General features: G+C 52.9%; 6 protein-coding genes across 6 annotated transcripts; 3 read left to right on the top strand and 3 right to left on the bottom strand.

The window, feature by feature from the left end:
• Positions 1–186: 186 nt before the first annotated feature.
• A1O5_01923 (uncharacterized protein) lies at positions 187–639 on the top strand (the record flags this gene model as incomplete). Its single annotated transcript, XM_007742539.1, has 1 exon — positions 187–639. The coding sequence occupies one exon, from the start codon at positions 187–189 to the stop codon at positions 637–639; it is 453 nt and encodes a 150-aa protein (XP_007740729.1).
• A 609-nt stretch (positions 640–1248) lies between these two features.
• Positions 1249–3066, bottom strand: A1O5_01922 (uncharacterized protein; the record flags this gene model as incomplete). The annotated part of the gene is made up of 1 exon (XM_007742538.1): positions 1249–3066. One exon carries the CDS (start codon positions 3064–3066, stop codon positions 1249–1251), a length of 1818 nt encoding a protein of 605 aa, XP_007740728.1.
• A 1378-nt stretch (positions 3067–4444) lies between these two features.
• Positions 4445–5794, bottom strand: A1O5_01921 (uncharacterized protein; the record flags this gene model as incomplete). The annotated part of the gene is made up of 3 exons (XM_007742537.1): positions 4445–5381; positions 5436–5540; positions 5598–5794. The coding sequence occupies 3 exons, from the start codon at positions 5792–5794 to the stop codon at positions 4445–4447; spliced, it is 1239 nt and encodes a 412-aa protein (XP_007740727.1).
• Positions 5795–9686: 3892 nt separating this feature from the next.
• Positions 9687–12398, bottom strand: A1O5_01920 (uncharacterized protein; the record flags this gene model as incomplete). Its single annotated transcript, XM_007742536.1, has 1 exon — positions 9687–12398. The coding sequence occupies one exon, from the start codon at positions 12396–12398 to the stop codon at positions 9687–9689; it is 2712 nt and encodes a 903-aa protein (XP_007740726.1).
• Positions 12399–13172: 774 nt separating this feature from the next.
• On the top strand, positions 13173–13871 carry A1O5_01919 (ADP-ribosylation factor-like 2; the record flags this gene model as incomplete). Its single annotated transcript, XM_007742535.1, has 4 exons — positions 13173–13231; positions 13281–13391; positions 13446–13608; positions 13659–13871. 4 exons carry the CDS (start codon positions 13173–13175, stop codon positions 13869–13871), a joined length of 546 nt encoding a protein of 181 aa, XP_007740725.1.
• Positions 13872–14578: 707 nt separating this feature from the next.
• A1O5_01918 (uncharacterized protein) lies at positions 14579–19702 on the top strand (the record flags this gene model as incomplete). The annotated part of the gene is made up of 3 exons (XM_007742534.1): positions 14579–14735; positions 14794–19387; positions 19450–19702. The coding sequence occupies 3 exons, from the start codon at positions 14579–14581 to the stop codon at positions 19700–19702; spliced, it is 5004 nt and encodes a 1667-aa protein (XP_007740724.1).
• Between the last annotated feature and the right edge of the window lie 112 nt (positions 19703–19814).

Below are 19814 nucleotides of genomic sequence, written 5' to 3'. Positions count from 1 at the left end.
CCTCAAGCTTTCAAGTACAGTCCCTCCGCCTTCTCACTGCACGCTCAATGCGCTCCAATTTGTGAAATCACGTTCCTCGAACCTGAAACTCTTTCCCCTACTCAGCACGACACATACGCGTACATACCCGGACCTCCACCCTCCGGCAGCCCCAAGGGGATAGATAAAACATATAAAGCCACAGAAATGTCCTACTTCAATTTCACCATCCCAGACGTCCCCACGCTCCTCGAACCATACCTCGAGAACCTCCCGCCGGCGGTACAGGCATACCTGACGCGCACCAACCTGCAAACCCTCCTGCGCGTCATCGTCGCCATCTCGACGTACGCTCTCTTCCGCCCGCACCTGGAGTCGCTGTTCCGCAAGATGACGGGGACGCCGGATCGGAGGGAGGAGGAGGCAAGGGCGAGGTTGGAGTTTCTTCGACGGCAGCAGCAGGAAGGGAGCGGGGTTGCGGCGGGAGCAGGAGCAGGACGGACGAATAAAAGTGTGGGGATCGTAGGGAAAGATGGGAAGATTTATCAGGTTGTTCCGCCGCAGGGGGGACAACAACAGCAGCAGCAGCAGCAGCAGCAACATGGAGGAGGGAAGAATGGGACAGGACGTAAGAAAAAGGATGCGAGAAAGAAGGCATGAACTTTCATTCCCCTCTCACGCGAAGCCACACGAAGGGGGAGATGGATTGTCTGTGGGTTTCTTGCATATGGCAACCAAGAAGATCAATCGATTGGCGTGTCCTCGAGCATGGATACATCTGCTGCCGGAAGTTGTGAAGGAAGGGGAAATAAAAAGCTCTTCCATGCAGGGGCACAAGAGCAAGAGTCGCATGAAGATACCCCTTCAACCACTCGGGAATGTGAGGTTTGCGACTAGTATTCCTCACTTTAAAGAGAGCCCACGTCTCGGTATTGGCAACAGGCTAGGTACGACGGCATCACGGACCAGCCAACGAGCTATTCAGGCCTTGGGAACTGGTAGGACGTCAAAAGTACGCCGTATTCGGCTGGGGGAAGGCGGCCTCATCTCATTGGAAACCTGTGGCGGCAAAGGAAAGATGTAGTAGCGGAGAGAGAACGATAGGCGTGGAACCAGACTCTGGAACGAGATGAACTGATCGCAAAACTTCAGAAGTTTGAATCTATCTCTTTTGGTGAAGCATTCCAAAATCGGCGGTCCATATTCACCGGACCAATATGTTATTACTGACTCGCCCGAGTCGAATCCACCTCAGAGTCCTGACGGTGTTCACAACCTGCCTCTGGCCAAAAACCTCACGGGCACATCGACGTACCGGGCCCTCAAGAACTCGGCACAGTTCTTGCCCAGGAAATCTACGGTGCTCGTACTGGTGGCGCCGCGATCCAGGAGGTTTCTGAACAAGAAGTGCACACCCCTCAGATTCGGCAACTCAAACCGCTCAATCTCGAGCTTGGGCACCCTCGATTCGTCGTACTCCTTCCCCAAAAGCAGCTTGATGGTCGAGACAGAGAGCAGGTTCTTCAGCCACACGTACTCGTCCTCCCGCGCGACCCAGAAGCCGCAGTTGCAGTCCGAGCCCTTGTCGCCGGAGCGGGCGTTGACAATGGATCCCAGGGGAGCCCGTTCTGTCGGACCGAATTTCGAGAGGTCGACCTGCAGCTGCGTGCTTGGCTGACTTGGTTGCCTCTCCGCGAAGACATTCGTGATTGTAGGTGGTGGGATCAGTGTTTCTCGGCCGTTGAAATGCACCACATGTGACACCTTCGCTTGATCCAGCAATGTGACATAATATTCAAAGTATGGCTTCGGGATCCCCAGACGGAAATCCAGATGGAAAGTGGAACCTGGGTAGCTTTGCATTATATTGTCAATCACCGGTCTAAGAAACTTTCCCGACGCAATGTCCTTCAATTCCTTCGCTTGCGCGAATACGCGGAATATGCAAGTCGCGGCGTTTTGGTTGTCCGCGTCCACGCCCGGCGTTCCCAGGACGCTGAACGACAGTGTGGTAAGTTTGTCCGAGTACCGCTTGAGGCTATGGCGAAGCTGTGCTTCAGTCATGCGGGCCTTTTCGGCGACGTCCAACCCAGTCATGAAGTACCAGGCCTCAGCTTGGAATCCGCCGCGAGCGGTAATTCCGACTTTTGTCGTGGGTGGTGGCGGGAGGGCTTGGACGCCGTGCAGTGCAACGCGGTCAGGGCCGAGCTGTTCGAACCAGAGTTGATCCAGGACGGCGGTGACATCGCTGTTGAAATACCAGGGTCCTTGGATCTCGTACAGCAGCTGCGACGAGCATGTGTGAACCGTCACTGTTCCGCCCGAGTTCTTCTGTTTTGTGATGACCACTTGCCCATCCTGCGAGATCTCAGCGATTGGGTATCCGATATCAACCCACCTATCCGCAGCCTCAAGGCTCTTGAATCCAGAGAAGTTCCCGCCCGTGACATAGGTCGAGCACTCGATCAGATGGCCCGCGACAAAGGCATTGGCCAATCGACCAAAGTCCTCCCTCTTCCACTCGTGAAACCACGTCGCTGCCCCGATGACGGGCGACGCATCAGCGACTCTGCCACAAATCACAATCTGGGCTCCCTGGCGAAAGGCCTCTGCAATGCCCATGCCGCCCAGATAGGCATGCGCGTAGATGGGTTCAAATTCCCACCTCTCCAGCACCTGGCCTGTATAGATGTTCTTGAACTTGGAACTCCCGTTCTTCAACCCTTCATTGATTGCCGGCAAGACCTCGTCGCCCGAGATCCACGCGACTTTGATCTTGTCTTGCAGCCCTTTCTTCCTCACCATCTCGACCACAATTTTATACAGGCCTTGTACGTCCGCATTTCCTGCGTTTGCAGCCACTTTGATCCCGTACCTTCCCAGGTCTTCTAACGCCGGTTCCAAGGCCTCGAGGAATGAGGCTTCAAAAGCCGGACCTGCGCCAACAAAGGCATTGCCCATGTCCGGAGTCAAGTGCGTCGAGTCGACCTTTCTGGCGGCCCCGATCGTCATGTTTACCTCGGACATGTAGTCTGATATGATGACGTCCACAGGGTCGGAGGTGTAAGACCTCGCAAATGCAGCCATGGCATGGCGGCGGTCGGAGGCGGAGCCGGACGCGCCTTCATGGGATAGAGAATGTTAGAGTGTCACGATTGAGGTGGAAGATAGCCGAGGAAGGGGGAGAAAGGATGGCTTGCCTGCTATACGAATTGTTCTGGAGGCCATTTTGCGAGGACGATAAAGCGTTCGCAGCCTTCTTCAAAAGATTGGCAAAAGGTGTAGCGCTTTGAGGGCTGTCAGGGCAGGAAGGCTTTACCGTGACTTTCACTGCGCGGGGAAGAATCTCTATGTAGCTTGGTCAATGCGAGACGTTCCCTTTTCAAGTAGCGACCAGGTATCCGAGGAGGGCCACGAACAATTGAAGCTCATTTGGCTTCGACAGCATAGCACTCACATCTCGTTCCGGTGGAGATGTACGTGCGGCTCGTGCTTGCGCCGAAGGACTGAACGATGGATGTTTGACCGAACTGGAGTTGGAGAAGCCGCCAAAATCCCGAGGTCTCAAATGCTTGGCGCCGAGGCTGCAGAGAACAAATCCGCCTGCGCTGGGCTGCTGGGAGGAGACGGCGAGGCTGGGCGAGGTGGTCATATTTGACAAGACTGGAAATGAGCCCCCCGGCTTTTCACAGGTTTCGCGCAAGACAAGCGATAATTCCAAGGGAGGGCAGCACGAAGAAGGGAAGAACAGACCCGGCGTGAAGGACAGCAGTCACTAGAGGAGAAACATCGCGTAAGGAACTTGGAAATTCAGTGTCAACGATCGTCTCGTATTGGTCCACTCACTATGAACCAATGCATTGTTCCCTCGTCCCAGCTCAGCTCATCCAATGCCCGTCGTTGCTTAGTCCATCCCCAACCTTTGCCATGTGAGCTGAGGGAGTTCATGGAGACCTCTTGGTCCCATGTGAGAGACTGAAAAAAAAAAGAGAGATATAGAATGAAAAAAAAGGAAAAGAAACCATTTCTTGTCAACTGAGTTTCATCACCACCCCGGGTGCCATTTTTGCGACGATCCGTCCATGCTTCCGCTCCCTTGCCGTGAGTGCTTCCCAAGCACATGCTAATGTCTCGTTTTCGTTGGTATCGTATCGTCACTCTCAACCAAAAAGCGAATGCCATGTTTGTTCGATCGTGTTGTACACAGCCGGCTGCCATTGTCGAGGACAGTCGGGTGGTCAGGGGTCATCGCAGATGTGAAATGAAAGAAACTTTTCTGTTGTTCTTGGACAAACACCCTCCCATACCAACGATGATGACGCTAAGATTTCGATTTTGCGCGCTGCTTTCAATGACTTGACAAATGAAAACGTTGCTTTTTCCGCTCCCCAACAGGAAAAAGCATGCCCATGGACGAAACGCCTGCTGCGCCGAGGTTGTCAAAAGGGTTTTCACTACCCCGAGGTCAGTATTGTCCCATTGGGGGAGTGGGGACAGGACTGTGACGAACCTTCATAGGCGCGAAATTGCCGTATGAGTGAGTAGGAGGCATGCCCATGGAAGGGTAGATGGGTGGCGGGGGCGCAGGGCGGTAGGGTGTGCCCGCTGGACCAGAGTTGTTCTGGCTACGTCCCCAGCTCAGACGAACTCGCGAATTGCCAATGGGATAGCCTTGCATTTGGTTGATGGCCATCTCGGCGGCATGGCGCTGGACGAACTGCACAAAACCGCAACCCTTGCCCGGTGGAATCTTGACATAGGTGATCTCCCCGAATCCCTGGAAGAAAGAGCGCAGCTCGTCCTCGGTGACGTATCCAGACAGCCCTCCGACAAACACCGTGGTGTTATTGGGATCGGTGAATTGGTTCATCGGCTGTGGCTGTTGCTGGCCAGCACCGTAGAACGGCATAGGTTGCTGACCACCCATAGGCGGGTAGCCCATTGGGCCCGCACCAGGCATTCCCATCTGCATGCCTGTCATCGGTCCGCCTTTGTTCTTGGGAGTTGCCGTAGAGATGCGCATGGGACGGTTGCCACAGTAGACGCCCTGCATCTCACTGAGAGCGCGCTGCTGGTCACCTTCATCCGAGAAGCGAACGAAACCATATCCGCGAGACATGCCGGAAAGAGGATCGGTCATGATCTTGGCCGACTTGCAGGACGGGAAACGGCTCTGGAAGAGCGACACCAAAACGTACTCGTTGACCTCGGGGCCGAGATCACCAACAAAAATCGAGTACTCAGGGCCACGGTCGTCGCGTCGATCAGTCAAACCGCCTCCAGAGGCCCAGTTGAGCTTGAAGGGGCGGCTGGAGTTGGGCATAGGTTGACCGCTGAGCTGGAGAGCCTTGGCCGCAGCCTGAGGCGAGGAGAAGTCGACGAAGCAATAGCCAGCGTTGCTGCTACCATGAGTTCAGAGACGTGCGAGGGAGGGGGATGGCTTTGCCGGAACTTACCCTGAAAACTTGTCGCGGATCATCTTGACGCTGACTTGCTCACCCATTTGAAACCAGAGATTACGGACAAAGTTCTCGTCAATCCATGGCTCCAGTTCACCCATCCTACCTAGGCGTCAGTGACATGACCCAACATGAAGTGACACTCGTCTTTGAACTCACCAAAGAGTAGTCTTTCCCTCAGCGCCCGCACCAGTTTGTGCTGCGGCATTCACATCCGAAGTTGGGAATGACATCTGTTGCTGAGCAGAAGGGTCGGTTGGCTGGCCCGGAGGAGCTCCATCTTGAGGAGTAGGAACTTGACCCGGAGCACCCTCCTGCGGAGGGTTTTGGAATTGGCCGTATTCAGGAAAAGACATGTTGAAGGACAAAAATCGAGATGACGAGCTTGAAGGCTAAAGTACACTTTCTGTCGAGATGAGTCAGATTCCGAGATCAGTCTTGATGACGAGCTTCCCACAGAATTTTCATCCCAATTGTCCACGACAGTCGTCGCAGTCACCAGGGGATTTGGAGGTGTGAGATGGACATACCAAGATCGATGGGACAGGGGTCTCTTGCTAAAGAAGCGGCTGCGAAAAGGATATCGAAGGGATTATGTGGACTTTTTTTTTGACAACTCAACCAACTTTTGTCGCACAAGAATATCCCGAACGGCGAATGTCCAAGGCAACAGGGTACAAAGCGATCGCAAAGAGTCTTTGGGAATCGAAGGTTGTTCTGAAGTCTAGGAAACAGACGAAGTTAGCGCATGCGATCTCATTGACAAACACAGGCGATCATCACGAGCAGAGTGAAGACAGGGAAGTCCACGCAAGCACCAAGTTGTGAAGAGCAGTTGACAATGCAGAGATTTTAAATGGGTTTGTGATGGTAGCTGTCGTGACTAGTGCGATTTAGTTGATGTTTCGGTGGTGGTGCTCTTCTGTCGTGCTTTGTATTGCTGGCGCCCTTGGGTATGCGGCTTCCATCTACCAAGCCGACCTGAGAGGATGCATATTCTCATGCGCAGTCATGTCCAATGTCCATCTCTTGGATTTGCGCACGGGTTGAGGCGAGTTCGCGGGAAAAGGAGGAGGTTGATCAAGGACTTCTGCACATACCGGGTCAAATGCGCAGTGGTTAGATGGGGCCAAAAATGTCAGTGCAAGCCACAGATCAGACCAGACGCAAACGTGAGGAACTCCGAGAAGAGCAGGCGCCAATGGAAGCAGGAAAGCAGAAGCAAGACTGCGATATTAAGAGAGACGCGCGCAGGAACAAGAGAGGTCGAGAAGATGGAGGGGTGAGGCAGAGAAGAAAGACAAGTGGGAAGTCCAAGGAAAAGTGCGGGAAGCACGACTAAAACTCAACAAGAGAAGACAGAGAACCGGGTCACCACTTGGGCAGGGCAGGGTAGGGCAGGGCAGGGTCGAGGGGGGGGGTTGAGCTTGTCTAGGGCTACCAGGGCCTTCGAATGTGGGTGCCCAGGGTGTCTCGGTGGGTGAGGGTGGGTGCGAGGGCGTGCGAGGGGTCACCCAGGGCCACCGAGGGCCACTGAAGGCTATCAACTACCTACAAGTAGGGATCTAGCTAAGTCCCAGCTAACTAAGGTTTGAGCTTAGAGGCTTAGAGGCTTAGAAGGCGTACCAGAAGGGGGAACGGCAGCCTAGTGAGCCTGAAAGCTTGGGGGGGGGGGGCATATTTAGGCGAACCGATGATGACACGGGAAGCCCATGAAAACTCTTTCCACCCTCCCTTCCCTCCACCCACCATCAAGACATGAGAGCCTGAGCACAGACAAGAGTCTGGTTCTCCATCATGGCTCTTCTCACCACCACTGAGTAATTCTTTCCTGATGGAGCCTTTTCTTGTCCTGTGTCCCCATGGTCAACGATCGCCCTCGTCTGAACCATATCCCACGCTGCTGTTGATCAATTGAAGGATCTACATTCCCTGTTCGTCCCCTAGCTCTCGAGAGGTCACAACAACCCTCTCCCCCTCCTTCACCATGTCCACATTCAGCTCCAGAGTCTCCCAGCCCCAGACTACCTACTAGTTACTGTAGACACCATGCTAGCCATGCACACCACGGATTACGCCACCAACTTGAAACCCTGTCAAAAAGGACCTTGCGCTCAACAGCTATTTGTCCGTCTGCTGGCAACGAGCCCTGATCTCGCACCATTGAAGGATCCTGCAGCAACACAATGGCCAAACAGTCAGTTTTCGAGGGGTCAACATGCATGTTGCCTGCCGATTCGCAATTCCGGCAGGCTTGGAACTTCTTGCCCCAAAGTCTATTGTTCTCATTTTGTCGCCTGTCTGGAACTTAATGGTTGCCCAGGATGGCATCTACCCTTGCTTGCCCTTGACAAAAGAGGACATTGTAGCAGAGCACACTTCACGTCGATGCGAGCTTCGAGACCTCCTGATTGTCTCTTTGTTCGGGTACATACATTGGTACACTGACAGCTGTCATTGCCAGGTTTTGTCCAACGTCAAAGTCATCCCAAAACGTGTCAGTTGATGCCCAAGGCCTTCATGCGCATCAAGTAGGGATTGTGCAAGCCAATCATACGCCTATTCGCTGCGATGACCTGCATACCCGAACAATCCAGTTGACCGATCGTCCAGCCGCCAGTCTCGCCTATCTCGAACTCCGTCCTCCTCTTGGTGATCCCTTGGTTACACCAAACAAATCCCCACCGATTTCGAGTGCAGGTCGTGAAAACCATTTGGGTGTCGGGATTGATTGCGGAGGTCCAAAAGTTGATGCTGATGCATGTTGATTACTGTCAGGCACAGTCAGGCGCAAAGTCAAGGCGTAGCCTCGATCACGGTCTCACTTTCTCCAAGACCCAACACCATTCGGAAATCTCAGCCGACCGAGCTATTGGCCCGCTGATGCAAGAAACTTGGCCTCTCATCGGTTTCGGTGGGGTCACCAGAAAAAATGGTCGCTGCACTAATCGTCCTTCGAGGTGGCCCAAGCTTCAGGCCGCAGATACACTGAGATATCGGATACGAGATCACAGACTGGCAACCGCCCTTACCACGATTCCGGACCTGTCCATGGGAGTGAGAAAGACGTTTCCCCAGCTTCACTGGCCAAATCCTGTTCTCTGTCGCTCTACTGTGTACCCGGTACGCTACGGGACAATGAGAAGAATACGGAGCGGTATGCCGCAATCGCCCGGACCCCATCGGTCTTCTTGCGCTTGGCAGATCCAATGGCGCTTGTTCATGCGTCGGTGGCTTGCGGACCTTCCCCAAAGCAGTTTGGAACGAGCTCGGATGTTGTTGCACCCTTCTTTCGATGGCTTGATCAGAAACCTGATTGAACGGAGAACAGTACTTAGAAGGTGTGCAGAGGGGTGTCAGGAAAGACCCTTGAAGCGTCTTTCAGCCATGCCTATTGTGGTGTTTTATTCTTTTCTGCCTTCTTCCCGTTTTACAGCCTGCGGTGCAGCCTTTCTTGCTCTGGCTCGGGGCAATTCTGTTTGCGCTGTACATTCTAGTCGTATGTATGTCGAAATATCTATGGAAGTAAAGCTATGTGCCCTCTTTTGTGCTGTGAAGTCGTGAAGCCCTCTCGCTAGCACCATCTCCTTCGTTTCTGCTAGGATGAGCTCTAGAAGTAGACAGAGCTCTGTTCGACGGAAGTTGCCTGACTCAACATCTCCCTTTCCCACGCCTCAAAGATATCATCGTTTCCTCCGTTAGGTTTTTGTCGTTGATTTCGTTATCTATCGATTTTTCGTTGCATTGTCCATCTTCTAATACCTAGTGCCCCCATTTTGTAAGAAGAAAAACAAGGGCAAAAACAATTGATAGAGAAGAGAAAAAGAAATAATCCCTGTCTAGCTCGCCGCTAGAATCCCCTTTGGATATGTGCCAGCCATGTAGCCTTGTGCAGCTTGCACTGCTATTATCCTGCTTCTCTTCAGCCGTAGTCGTTGGTGTCAATGCCCGAGTCATAGATTTCTCTTGTCGCCTGGCAGAAGATGGGGAGAGAGTCCTTTATGGTCTAACAAGTGATGATAGTGTTGTCGTGTTGCTGCAAGCGGAGCGCTAGGATGTCGGTTGTGTCGAATGACAAGACGGGGTATCGCCGATTGCTGCAAAGTTGCAAAAATGCAATAAAAATATGGGCAACGGATTTGTCGAAGAAGCAAGCTCTCGTGATGTCGTCTCATGGTTGGTGGTGATGGCCATTTCTCTCCGCCTCTCCTCGACACCTTCCATATGCTGCACATTGTGTCGAGTTCATCAAATACCGTGCGAAAAGTCCGGGATCCGATGATCCACAGGCTGCCAGCAAGTCTCACGGCTTAAGTATCTCACATCCACAAACCTCCCTTTCTTAGTCCCTATTTTCTTCAAGTGCGCTTCCTCCTCAAATCCTTGACTCTCGAGCCACTCTTTCAGCCAGATTTCGTAATCGTCTTCGCGGTCATCCAGCTTCGCCGCTTTGGAGTAATCCTTTCGCTTTTGCTGTTTGCGAGCATTTTCAGAGGGCGAATTCTCAGGTATGCGATTCTTGCAATTTCTAGAATCCTCTCCATTGCGACGAGCCCAGCCATTCCCCCTGGCTGGAGGATCAGGCGGTCCCTGAGTGGCTGCTTCTTGAAGGCGGTCAAGCAGCTCCGGAGGCATGGGGTGGTTGAAGCTGCGTACTTGAACCATCAACTTGTGCAGATTGCGTCCTCCGCCAGCGCTGTACATATGCCTCAACTCCGGCGCGACTCGAAATTCATAGCCCCCTTTCTTCAGGTACCCGCGATCTGTAGCATCCAGTAAAGCGTCCAGTAAGCATCGTCCCACACCTGATTTGCGGTGTGAGGGTGCCACATACAACTCCAGTTCGGCCGTGATGGCTTCAATGTAATCCGACGCTGACCAGTCTGTGGCAGAGGCCCAGCCAACAACGGGCTCGTCTTTCACCACGCCAATATATTCAGGATCAGTGTTTTGAATAGGATGATTGGGATTGACTCTCGGGCCCCTGCGTGATTTAGGGCGGGAGTTTTTACGGTTGCGTTCGACGGCAACGATGACTGGCAGACGGTTTGACGTCGAATCCTCTAACCGCTGGTTCATGTTTTCTTCGCTTATCTCTGCCAGTTCCGAGGGACGAGTGCCTTGAGCAATGTGCCAGTTGAGAATAGCTCTCATACCCGGGACGTCTGCATTAACGGCAGGGCGAAGGTAGATGTTCTTAGTTGTCATAAGGGGAGGCGGCTGTTCTTGTCGACTGACTTCTTCAGCCACCGGACTGTTCTCGTGCTCGACCTGTACTCGTAACACCACATTTTCTTGCACTTGCCTCTCCGCGCGTCGCACGCGCTCAATGCGGTTATCAATAAGCTTCTGCGCTGTTTCATCCTTCAGACGAACATTTTCAGGATCCGACAGATCGAGTTTTGGGTCACCGTCGAAGTCAACTGGGGACCATGACTCAGGCTTCGTCACCTCGCCACTTTTGAAGCTGTCACTGTTAAAGCCGTAGCGGCCAGCATTACTTTCGTTAACCATCGTCTGCTTTGGCGCAAACCCAATGCCGTCGGCGTGATTATCGATGTTCCGGACTTCTTCGAGAGGTAGGGCCGAGAAGTCGACTTCGGGCCCCCGCGACATGGTTCGCATTGTGGCTGCACCGAGCCAACTTTCGAAGCCACTGATGTATTCTGGGGTATTGTTGTAGAACCGGCCACGTCGCTCCCAGTCGAGTGGGGGTGGTAGGAATTTACCGTCCCATCCTGCAAGTTCCTCTTCGGGCACTTGAGGCTCATGAACGTGAATAAGTCTGCCAAAACCAACGGCCATGGGCCTCGTCGAGTCGTTATCACTCTCCGGTTCTTCTGAGTCTTCGACACTGTTACATTGTGGCGGCTCCAACTTATTCACGTCCGACCAGCTCTCCGCCGTTCTCTTTTGCTTTGACGCTGAGGGACATGAATCAGCCGAACCATCTCTGCCTCGTGAAGATTGATCCTGCGGCAGATTTAGCTCCAGGGCAGAGGAGGCGCCTGTTCGGATATTGCCCATCCCGGGTTGTAATTGATCTGAATCGGGCGGCAGTGGTTCTCGCAGAAGATGCAGCATCGCGAGGCCCGTAGTGACAGACTCGTCAGCGTATTCCTTCTGTTTTATCCGACGGAATGCCTCACGGCATTGTGTCTCTTGAAGGCGAGCAATCAGTTGCTCCGGAGTCTCGCTTCCTTGCCTTAGAGTTTCAAAGGTCTCGGGACGAGGTGGTGACCCTGATTTCTTTGCTGAACTCATTCGACTTGGACTCGCCACCTTGGGCGGCTGTTGGTACTTATGCATTTCCACGTCGACCGTGTTATGTCCAGCTTGAAGATTTGTCGGGGATTTGTTACTCGGCGTGTGGAAGGAGGTTAAATAAGGTGTGAGAAGAGGTGTCGCAGTTTGAAGACCTCGAGGATCTGGTTCGAGTTTAATGGAGGCTGTGGTTGGATCCGCCCCATTTTTCGACCAGACTGCACTTTCTGGCTTGATTCGGGGGCTAAGGCGCAGTTCTAGGCTACACCCTCTCGATGCACTCGCTATCTGACTCGACATTCTTCTTGTTGGGTCACCATAGGCCCTCTTGTCAAACCCCGGGATTTGGATGCTTAGTGGCGACACTGGACCAGGAGGAGTGGGGTTTGAGATAGACTCGGTTGGAACTGGTTCACATACTTCGAAGTTTGTCAGGTGATGCTCTACTCCGTTTGTTCGCACGCTCAAAGACACGCGTTTATCGTTTGGTTCTGCCTCTGTTGCAGTGCTCCCACCTGGATTCATCACTCCATTATGGCTCTCGCGCCATGATGCCCAGGAAGATTGTTGACCGACAGGCTGCTTCAACGATAGATTCCAGTCAGGATGGACACCCTTCTGAGACCGATCTTGACCCGCATCGCTAAACCTTCTCTTCGCTGTGGGACACCCATATGCACCCGGGTGAAAGCCCATGTTGTTGCTTAGGGCGGACTGACAAGGAATAAGCAACTATTCTGGAGGTCAAATGAACACAAGGCAACAGGCGATGATGACGAATGAACTGGAAGTTAAATAGGTTGTAGCGCTCACCTGTCCCCAGTGATCCTGAACACGTGCTTCTACTGGAGGCTTGTCACTGGCATGTGCAATCTGTTGTGGCGATCTTAGAGAGAGCGTCAATCCGAGGTGAGTTGAATTTGAAAGGCCAATGTCCAAGGCTGATGGATTAAGAGGAGGGGCAGAAACGGCTTGTCCTACTCGGCTAGATGTTGTAGCCTCAGAGTCATTAGAAGGATGGATAAATGAGAGCTTGAGATGTTCGTCACAGGTCATGCAAGTCGGGAGACGACTAGCCACGGATGTCTGAGTCTGAGCCATGGCTGTGGGAGTCACGGACAATGGCTGCACAAGGCGAGACTGAGACCCCGACAACTGTGAAGTGATGAAAGTGAAGTCAAGGGTAAAGTGTAAACAGCGGGTGTTGATTCGTTGCTGCTTCACAGCACTACTACAGAAAGCGCCAATCAGCAATCTCACACGTGAACATATGTTACTTAAGACTGTAAGGCGGCGAGTTACTATTCATGTCGTGCACGTGCTGGCACGTGCACAGAAGCTACAGTAACACAACCCAAGCACAGCCCAACACAGCCATCAAAGGGCCGCAAAGGACTACCACCATCCATTCTGCATTTGCCGGTTCCTTGTTGATTCGTATGCGTCAATGGACACAGGCAAGTCATCGCCATGCTCTCCATACTTCGCAAAGCGCGGTTGAAGGATAAGGAGATGCGTATTCTGATGCTGTACAGCGGCTCAATCCTCCTACGAACACGAGAGGCTGATTTGTTCCAGAGGACTTGATAATGCCGGAAAGACCACCATCGTCAAGAAGATCATGAATGAAGATGTCAATACTGTCAGTCCTACGCTGGGTTTCATCATCAAAACCATTGATTTCCAGGGGTACTGCCAGCTGTGACAACATTGCAGAGGGGACACTAATGAATGACCATGCAGTTACAAGCTCAATATCTGGGATGTTGGAGGCCAGAAGACTATAAGATCATACTGGAGGAACTATTTCGAGAAGACTGATGCTCTCATCTGGGTGGTGGACGCCACAGACCGACTACGGATGGACGACTGCAAGGCCGAGCTTAAGGGACTGCTGCTTGAAGAGGTACGCTAGCATTCACCCACCATAACCGTAGAGCCGCTGACAGGGACAAGCGGTTAGGCGGAGCAAGTCTGCTGGTCTTCTTGAACAAGACCGACGTAGCAGGTGGGATGACCCAGGACGAGGTCACGCAGCTGCTTGATCTCCAGCGGATCTTGACTCACCGTTGGGTTGTTATCCCTTGCAGTGCAATGACGGGCGAGAATCTGGAGAAAGGCCTGGATTGGGTAGTGCAGGATGCGCGAGATCGGTTGTTCTTGTACTAATACACCACGGTACCCAGTAGAGACTGGCCATGGCTTGAGAAGAAGGAATGATGAAGTGAAGCCGCCAGCGGTATTTAAGCAAGCCACATGGGACCCCTGCAAAGCAAAAAGCACAGGGGGTAAATTGGCCTGGTGCCGCCGGCCAGACCGAAGTGGCCATCAGCCCTATCTAGTCCCTATTTGATTTCAACATCTTGAAACCTCCTGTTCGCCATCGCCGCATCGACCTTCAACGATAACCGAGAGGCAGGCCAGGAACGAGACTCGACGGCGCCGGAAAGGAAGGAGAAGAAGAAGAAGAAGAAGAAGAGGAGGAGGAGGAAAATAAACAAACTACCGAGTACTGTTGGTCGAATTTTGGATTTGGCTGCGGAGACGTGTGCGGCGTGCGCGTGTGTTCCCGAAGTCCCGCGTGCCGCTCCTCTTTGCCTCTCGCAACCACACCACGCACTGCACGCATCAAGCATCAACAATCGATACAATCCACCCATTATCCTGCCGACTGTACCACTACTTCCTCACCACACTATTCTTTGCTGGTCGGTTGCCTACGAAACCATTCTTTTCGACTTCGCTCGCTTATCTTTTGCGCACGCCAGCCGCCGGCCGTTCCTTTTCAGTTGTTCCCAATGCAGATTGCGGCATAATCTTCACCTTTAGTACTGACTGTCACCGATTGAAAGCCAACCCCTTCCGCACCAATCAACATGGACGCGTCGAATGATGGCTCCGAGTCCGTCGACCAGTTCCTCGCCCGGATTGCCAGCCTGAGTTCAAAGCAGGGGCAAGAAGATGCCGAGCGATCAAAGAGAATGGAGGAGGAGATGTTGCAGGCTAGAAAGGAGAGACAGGCGAGAAGAGCAGGTATCTATCAACGGAGTCTCACACCACATGATGCAACGGAGATACTGATGATATGTAGAACGCGCTCGGTCTCTGTCCCCCTCGAAAACCGGCCCTACACCATCCTTGCGACTGGCTGGAGAGAGTGCTCCGAAGTCCACACATGGGATTGACCCTCCTATAACCCTTACGCCTCCTTCTCTCCAGCCTCGTACAATTGGTCGTTCCGACTCAATATCTCCAAGTCCCGAGCGAGCTGCAGCTTCTGGGCTAGATTTCACTCGACCTCTTCCTCCTCCACCTGCAAGCGATAAACCATCTTTGCCCAGCCCGTCTCTGAATGCCACTGTGCTCTCCAGAAGCGGGACTTTATCATGGCAACAACGGCCTTCATCGAGAGGAGTCGGCTCAAAACAACGGCCGCTATCCGTGGCATCCATCCCCGATTCAGCACTGGCTCTAGGCCCTGATCAGCCAAAGGACATCGACGACATGTCGAGGAAAGATATTGCTGCTTCGTTGGGCGCCAAAGACCCTTCCTGGTTCCGTCAGACTGCTGATCGTGGTATTGGTTCGGCTGCGTATCGTAAGAATGAGACAGATTCGGAGGCAGCTCCATCCTTCCCGAGTCGGGGCATGAGGCTCCCAGGCATGTCTAAGGATTCCAATACTTCAGAGAACCGCTCAAGGGATGATCCCGAAAAAGCGACTCCCCCCACGTCCCCTCCGAAATCATCTTCCCTCAATCAAGGACAATTGTCAAACCAGGAAGACCCGAAGCCAACGAGACCGCTCTCCACGGTGTCTTTGTCACCGTCAAAGCCTCCTGCTTTGGACTTGCCGAGTTTCAAGCCATTGGACTTGAACACTTCGTTCACAGCCGACACATCTGGTCTGGGAAGAACCTCGAGCATTTTGTCATCTGTGGGGCGCCCTCCTTCACCTACAAAGGGTTTGGGCGGGTTTGTTGAGAGCGCAATGATGAAAAGATCAGATAGTGTGAACAAAAGATGGAGCGTACAGGCAAATGCAGGCTTGAAGCGAGGTGACTCTGTTGCCACAGCTCGTCCAGCCCACGTTTCTGGGGCACCAGCTTTCACTCCTGGCCACAGCCGTGGCCCTTCCAGGGATGTCAGAGGTGTGCGAGAAGGCAATTCGTCCCCGCTATCAAGCTCCAGACCTGTTTCAAGCCATGGCACCGAACCCATTCCCCTTACCAAAGCCCGTCCGCAGAGCCGTCCAAATGACGACTCTGCAGCATGTTCAGAGGCTCAACCTGCGGATGGACAAGGTATCCCCGCTGATCTTGAAGCCGCCAAAATACAACATCAGAATCGCCCGACCACTCCACCGCCATCCGAAATGCTCTTGTCTCGCAGCCCATCAAAAACCATGGATCCTCGTCGCTGGAGTCCCACTAAAGCCAGTTGGCTCGAAAGTGCACTTAACAAACCAGATTCTCCGAGATTTACCTCGGCTAAACCTGAGACACCTGCATGGAAGCTCAACATGCAGCGTGCTAAACAAGAGCAGCAGCAGCAGCGATCATCCGAAGCCACTGAAAATGTGCCAGCGAAGCATGCAGTTGCGCCAAACCCCCTGATTTCGCCTTCGTTGGAGTCAACGACGCTCAATGAGCCGGCCTCTCACGAAGACACTTCCCGACAATCGGCAGACGAGGCAGAGAATTCAGCAAAGGAACTAGTACAAGGATCGTTAGTGCCAGGCGACATATGCACATCAGAGATCCAGCGGCCCAACATGGAGAAAAGGGATGAGAAACCGGCAGTTCCGTCTAAGAGAAATGTCACGCCTATTTCACAGAGCGCAAGCTTGAGCATTAAGTCTGAGGCTGCAACGGCACCATCAAACAAAAACAATGAATACTCAGTCGACGAATTGCAGGACGACACTTCTTCCGACTTGAAGCCACCGATGTTGAAGCCAAAACCGCAGACACCTCCAAAGACCGATTTTAGAGCCAGTTTGAAGTCACGGCAAGCAGCGCCCGCGAGCAATAGCGACGCAGAACCAGAGTTCAAAGCTGTCTTCGGGAAACTGAAGAGGACGCAAACGCAGAACTATGTCGCTCCCGACGTCCTGAAAGACAACATCACCAAAGGCAAGGCAGGGTTGAATGTCACGGGCGGACCACAGAAAACTAAACGGGTTGATGAATTCAAAGAAAGCATTTTGCAGAAGAAGGAAGCTATGAAAACTGGGAGTGGTTCGGTTGGAAAACGACCGGACGCACCTAGTCCTCTTGAGAAGCCGGCCCAGGCTGTCCCGGAAGCATTGGCAAGGCGCATGACACTCCATAAGACCGGTCCGTCCAGTGAAAAAGTCGAAGTCAAGAAACCGATCGATCTGCCTCCGAAGCCCGCTGTGTCAGCATCAAAGCCTCAAGCTGTTTCCGCAAAGCCAGCGCCAGAGAGGCAGAATGTCTCTGTACGTACGGAACAAGCACCGGTTTCAGCTGAGAGATTAGCTTCAGTCAAACCTGAGAAGTCTGAATCTTCCTCGACGACAGCTTTCCCCCTAAAATCAGCGCCTGGAACTCGCAGCGCCGACAGCCAACCAAGAGCAGACACCTCTTCAACCGAGGTCGCCCCTGTCATGGAGTCAGGGTTCAAAATGAGAGCGCCGGAGAACAGTAAACTTGCAGCTCGCCTTAATCCTGCACTTGCCGGCATCTTATCACGAAGTGGTAGCCCTAAACCTCCAGGCGACACGTCTTCTAACAGCGGAGGTGCGATACAAGTGCGAGATACTATCACGCAGTCACGGGAGAGTGCGAATGACAACAACTCGGAGCTCACTCACATGACAAAGGCTCGGGCTAAGGGCCCTAAGAGAAGAGCACCTAGGAGCGGCTCATCTCCGAAAGAGACCGCTGCAGCTAATATCCAAAAGCCTACATTGAGCTCTGTCGCCGGTGGCACCACCATTTCACAATCGATATCGTCACGACAACCAATTTCTGATACAAGCAGACCGTTACCCTTGCAAGTATTCGAATCGAAGTCGATCTCCAGCAAGCCCGCAGCAAACTTTGACGACAAGAGACCAGGTTTAGCCGTTGAAGACGCAGCATGTCAGTCAAGACCGGGGTTGGAGAAGGCCAAGCCCGCTAAAAAGATTGTCGACGAGTGCACTCCCGGATCAAGGCCTGTATTGGCAGAGATGAGTCCCAAACCAAAGCCAGTCGTGGCCAACAAGTCGGCAGAGTTAAGAAAAACTTCAAATCCTGGAATGTCATCCCATGTCGCAGACGAGCCACTTCCGGTCAAACCTAACAGATCTGCGGAGCTGAGAAAGACTTCAAATCCTGCATTGCCACCTAAGCCTGTACAGCAGCCGCCTCAAACTAAGCCCTCAACGCCGAAGAAGTTCGAAGTTCTGGCCGACCGTGCTCAAGCTGTATCGACCCCTCCCCAATCTGATAGTGTGCGGAAGAACACACCTCTATCGCCACCTTTTGCGGTGAATTCGCCTCTTACGCCCAACAAATTCAAGATCAATACACCTAAAGGGCCAAAACCCGACGTGGACAGTTCGGCAAAGATGTCCTCGTTCACTCCCTCTAAAGCCAATGGACTTGGCCTGCAGCTTACGTCTGCCTCAAAGAAACCAGCGGCTACGCCGGAACTAACACCGCCCCCAGAGCCGGAAGCTGCAACGACAAAATCAACAGCGCCTCTTAGGAGACCTCTGTCGCCCACGAAATCTACTCGCTCGATGAAACCCCGGTTTGAGAGCTTCTTTGGGGTATTGCCTCAAGCAAGAGAAAAGGTGGAATTTGATACACACGCTTTCTTGTCGTCTCAAAACAATGCGGGAGAAAAGTCAAAGACTCTCGGCAAACAGATTTGGGAAGTCTCTGGTGATGGGAAGAGAACAACCATGCCCCCCCAACAAGAACACATACTCTTCGAGGACTGTATGTATCTTTGCGTGCATTCAATGGAATCACCCAGCGGCTCAAAAAGTGCCGAAGTATATCTCTGGTCCGGGGATGAGGTCCCAGAAGCAGCTGTTGAGGATGCTCAACTATTCTGCCGAAAGGTTGCTCGCGACAACAACACTAAACTTGAGGTAGTAAAGCAAGGCAAAGAGAGTTCCGAGTTTTTCCAGGCTCTAGGCGGGATCGTCATAGTCCGGAAGAACAAGTCATCAGCTTTATACATGCTGTGCGGTAGACGACACCTTGGACACGTTGCATTCGACGAGGTTGATTTATCGGCTGATAGCCTGTCTTCTGGGCTACCGTTCTTGATATCCGCCAAGTTCGGGAAGCTCTATCTCTGGAAAGGAAATGGTAGCAATCCAGAAGATGTGGGGTGTGCGAGACTGATCGGCATGGATATGGGGCTTACGGGTGAGATTGAAGAAGTCTCGGAGGGAGAAGAGCCCGCTAGCTTCTGGGAAGCTTTCCCGTCACGGCCTACCAGCCAGCCACGCAACCAGACAGGCCAGCTTCACGGTCATGCACCCAGATTATACCGTGTTGAGCATGACAGACCGAAGTCGTCCGGCGGCTTCTGGGGCTTAAGGGCAGCATCACCCCCAAAACAACCCGCCAGAGCTTTAGTGGAAGAAATTGCCCCCTTCAGTCAGAAAGACCTTGACGCCAACCATGTCCACATCCTTGACACCTATGGAGAGCTCTATGTGTAAGTTCGGTCGTTTTCTACCTCTCGTTACGCGTTATGCTGACGTCTTCGGTGTTTGGCAGCCTCGTCGGTGGGTCAGCAAAGAAACCTGCCGAGTTCATGACGGCTGTACAGGTGGCGCAGGAAATTGCTGTCTTGTCTCCATCTGTTCAGGATAGACCTCTTTTACCTGCTTGTTATGTGGTGATGGGTGATCCTCCGCAGAGCATTAAATCGGTCTTCCGGAAATGGAGGCCTGAAAGACCGAATGGCCGGGACGAGCAAGTTTGTGTACGAGTGGAAGAAGTGATACAGGAACTAGAAATAACGTTGTGAACGAACGAAGGCGGATTGACGACCAGGATTTTTTGGAAAGGATTTGGGGACGATTATTCGGGATGGATTTTGGAGCATCTGAACCGCTAGGTTAGCGGATTGGGCTCACGGC

The sequence above is a fragment of the Cladophialophora psammophila genome (assembly GCF_000585535.1).
Source record: "Cladophialophora psammophila CBS 110553 chromosome Unknown aczJe-supercont1.2, whole genome shotgun sequence".
NCBI classification, from domain to species: Eukaryota; Fungi; Ascomycota; class Eurotiomycetes; order Chaetothyriales; family Herpotrichiellaceae; genus Cladophialophora; species Cladophialophora psammophila.
The sequence above is the reverse complement of the archived record's forward strand: the minus strand, read 5'-3'. Positions and strand labels throughout refer to the sequence as shown.